Genomic DNA, 3,982 nt, shown 5'->3' with positions numbered 1-3,982 from the left:
TTGGGTCCCCGTCGTCCCGACATGATGCGGTCGTCGACGTGCGCGAGGGCAAAGGTGGCACGGCTGGAACGGCTGACCACACACGGATACGCTACCATGTGCAGCGCCGTTGAGTCGGACGTCGCGGCCAACCCAGCAGTCAGGGTCACAACTCCGGAGGTCCAGGATCAGGCCACGGCTCACGAGGACCACACCCGGTAGGCCTCGTCTACGAACCTGCTCCCGGCCACTGCACCCAGGCAGGAGCCGTTCGGCAGGTCTCGGCCTTGGACCTTGAACAGACACACCGGAGCTCGACCTGGCCGACACGTACGGGTCTCACGTCCGGCTCAGGAACGCTGCCAGGAACTCGTCCTCTCGAGCGGCGCACCGCTTCCTCTGCCTTAGTGGCCTCCACCCTTGAGCTCTTTTTCGCACGTTTCTCGGTACGGCTAGGCACCGCTAGCGATCCTCGATTCAGCCAGCAACTCCCCTGGCACCTGGATCCTCGGCCACCCTTGACCTTGCACGGCTCCGTGGTCCGTGCACACACCCGTGTCTCACCCGGCAGAACGTCTCGCTTGTCCCTCGCCTACGGTGCGACGCTCTGGTGACATCGGCGCTTGATGGCATGGGTTCGACTACTGAGCAGTCAACCCGCATCGGAGACGCGATGCTCCATGCGGGGAATGGCCAGCCCGTCCAGCGAAGAGCGTGCGCCGAGACGCGATGCTCGACGCAACCGTGACCATTAGCCAGGCCACGTTCGTCGCTGTGTGGAACGGCTGACCGTGGAGACGCCTCGCCGAGATCCGCGATGCCCTCGGCAAGGAAGAGAACAGCAGGCCAGGCCGCGCCCCGAGATGCAGTACTCATGCCGGCAATGTCGCCCCAGCTGGTAGTTGGACGACAGTAGCGTGGACAGCCGCGTTCACTGGCCGGAACCTGGATCGCCTGCGTCCGACGCTTCGGCCCGCTGTCTCCCGTCTGCCGCTGCTCCGGCTCGTCCCCAGCCACACAGCCCACTGCCACGTAATGGTCTCACGTGGCCCAATCGTGGCACGCCCCCTCTATGGGCCACCACAGGTCATCAGCTGATTCGCTGACACTCACGCGCACATTACACGCGCTTTGCCCCGCACTTCCGTCGTCGTTTTCTTCACTCATCACAACGGCAATGAAAATGACCAGAGGGCGCTGCAACTGCGAATGGTACGCAGCGCTGCCGGCAACGGATAATTAGAAGAGAAAAATCATCGGCCACTCTGTTGCATCTTTGCGGGTACTTCCAGAGCGGGGTGGACCCTAAAAACGTCAAACTAAAAACCTCTAACGTCCAGCACCGACACGCGAAGACGAAAACGATGACTGCGTCACTGCTACTACTCACAGCGCCAAAGCCGCAGCGTGGCCAGCACATGAAAAGAAAGGAGGAGCGTCTCTGCGCACAGAGAAGCAGATCAGCATTTGAGATAAACCAACACGCCACGGCAGCTTTTTTTTTGCGTTCTTCGCATGTGTCCTTGAAAGAAGGGTTACGTAGCAGGGACGAGAAAGGGGGAGGCGTGGCACCGGCACGTGGGAGAGAACCACTCTTTGCGACAGCTTTTTTTCTCTCTCTCTCTTTGAGCATGGCATTGAAAGGAGAAGGTTCTTTACATGGAAGGGGTGAAAAAGGTGGGGCTGAGTGCGGTCGCTCCCGGGCCACGCTCGTCAGGAGTACGGCTGTTCCACGGCAATGCGTTCGCTTCGGCGTCAGTGACGGACTTTTACCCTGATCTCCTGTCGGATTCACCTGCCATGGATTGCCCCGGAACCCCCTGCCCTTCACACTGCTGGTTGGTGAGTTAATTCTCTTTCCCTTAGCGTGTTTTACGCGGCCGACCGGCATGTGTCGTGGTGTAGGGGCGCGGCTCCCAGCACGTAGCATAGACGCGCTTTCGCCGCCCCAGTGCGCGCGGCGCACGGGCGCTTGAGTTTCTCTCACGAACAGCTAGTCCCTATCATTTGTAACCACGCTATTAAGGAACCACTCCTGTCGAGTAGTGCAGCGTCTGCGTATTTTCCTTTCTGAACAATACCACGAACACTTACAGTGACTCTTCCCAGTCTTTCCTAGTGCACCCAGTTGTTTTTTTTCTTTACTTACAGTAACTGCAAAGTGTTTTGCTTTTGCTTGAGCGGTGTTGTGCATCACTGTGAACATGTGTGCGAGTGTGACGATGCACTCGCCAAGGCGCAACTCCGTCCCCGACGCCAGCTCGCCCATCACGGCATCCCCCTCAGCAGAGAGCGCTCCAGTTCCTGAGCCAACTTCTGAGGAGCCCACCAGGCGCCCCTTCCGTCACCAACGATCAGAGAGCCTCCCGACCAACAAGGTCCAGGCACACCGCTATCTGTTCTTCGACAAGATTGCGACCGACAACATCCAAGCCATCGTGGAAAAGTGCCTGCAAGCCAATCCTGCCGCGCCCACACTGGTCCCCATGCCGGCCTCCCAGTGCTCCAGCGGGGCCTCGAGCACTGAAGCCACCTCCCAGCTGCCTCTGACAGACGACCATGCGGCGTCTGAATGGGCCAGCACCCTGGTGGAGCACAGTGCTATTGCACTGCCCCTGACCGACGACGAGGCGGGGCAGATGGACTCGTCGGCCACCAGGAAACGCGCTCGGGAGCAGCTTGGCAGTGATGACGAGGAGGACAGCCCGCGTAAGCAGCCAGTCACCTATCCTGCTGTACCCGAGCTTTCCAACATGGGTGGCGACCCCTCCCTGCGCCTCGAGCAGACTGAGACTGGGGGGGCTGATCCGGTGGACCTCGGAGAGGGTGCGAAGGGCCAGAAGGCCAAAGGGACGCACAAACCAGTGGCCCAACGGCCTCCTCTTCACGCTGCTGCAATTGATGCCATTTTAGGTAAACATATGTTTCTGCTAGTGAATATCGATTATCCAAACTTGCTACGTGCTTTAAGGTATAATTTATGCTTGATTGAAGTAATGGCATTTAAACTACATAACCAAGAATTTTTCGTTGTAGGGCATTTGACCATATGCACATATTCAAAGTATAGTGCCAGAACTAATCATTATTTGTTTTTATTCAGGCCTTGTATTCATTATTAGAGGCTATTGCAATAAATTTAATAGAGCTTATTGACGGGGCTTATCTAATGAGTTTGTGTACACATCATGGTACATGTTAATCTGATTTTCTATTTACAGCGTACACGAAAAGCACGGCCACAGGGAAAGGGTGGGAGTGCTCAGAAAAACTCCTGGTGCCCTCAATGGGCACCAAGCTTGCTGAGCTGAGAGCAGAAGAAAAAAAAAATGTGGTCCTCCAATAAAACTAGTCGTTTTTACAGCATTATATGTTTGTGAGTTTTGTAAGTATAGAAAGAGGAACGTGCCTGTGCATGCGTGGTGCTGCCATATGTACATCACCATGCATCCCTCGTGATCAATGCACACATAAGCCATTCAACTTAGCTTTATTGTGCTAATTATTAAATCCTGTCTGCTGCTGTCTCCGCAGTGCTTGCCACTGTTCAAATGCTGTGAGTGTTGTGTAACATCTTACACTCACTTGATACTTTAGCGAATTCACCTGCTGTACAGGCAGATGTGTGTGTGTTTGTATATATATACATATTATACAGCTGGCTCGATCATACCTGCAGCAATATGATTTGTGTGTGCACGTACGTCACACAATTTTACTGTTGTGTTCACCAGCTTTCTAGAGCTTCAAATCTCGAGTGGATACTCTGGACATACATCGACCTTTGTTATATACACCAAATAACAGACTAATTAAACGTGATCCTTCATCAATCTTCATATAAACCGTCGACACCAAAGTTTATAAGGTGAGCGAATGGATATATAAGCTGCATTCACTGGGAACCATTGGGGGCACCATCAATTATCAGGCAGTAATAATTATAGCTGTGAAATCATCCGTGAAACTGTTTAATTGTGCCATCCACAAGCTGAATTCATAT

The 3,982-nt window shown here is 54.2% G+C and overlaps 1 protein-coding gene across 1 annotated transcript; it reads left to right on the top strand.

The window, feature by feature from the left end:
• Positions 1-1,718: 1,718 nt before the first annotated feature.
• Positions 1,719-3,325, top strand: LOC119167955 (uncharacterized). The gene is made up of 2 exons (XM_075867860.1): positions 1,719-2,892; positions 3,201-3,325. The coding sequence occupies exons 1-2, from the start codon at positions 2,184-2,186 to the stop codon at positions 3,323-3,325; spliced, it is 834 nt and encodes a 277-aa protein (XP_075723975.1). The 5' UTR covers positions 1,719-2,183.
• The last annotated feature ends 657 nt before the right edge of the window (positions 3,326-3,982 follow it).

The sequence above is a fragment of the Rhipicephalus microplus genome, chromosome 6, assembly GCF_043290135.1.
Source record: "Rhipicephalus microplus isolate Deutch F79 chromosome 6, USDA_Rmic, whole genome shotgun sequence".
In the NCBI taxonomy this organism is placed as follows: Eukaryota; Metazoa; Arthropoda; class Arachnida; order Ixodida; family Ixodidae; genus Rhipicephalus; species Rhipicephalus microplus.
The sequence above is the reverse complement of the archived record's forward strand: the minus strand, read 5'-3'. Positions and strand labels throughout refer to the sequence as shown.

What these genes read in the sequence shown, in the direction of transcription:
- LOC119167955 (XM_075867860.1), top strand. Translation starts at nt 2,184, where the DNA reads ATGTGTGCGAGTGTGACGATGCACTCGCCAAGGCGCAACTCCGTCCCC. An exon ending in TGCAATTGATGCCATTTTAG is followed by an intron (nt 2,893 to 3,200) that starts GTAAACATATGT and finishes TTCTATTTACAG; the next exon opens with CGTACACGAAAAGCACGGCC.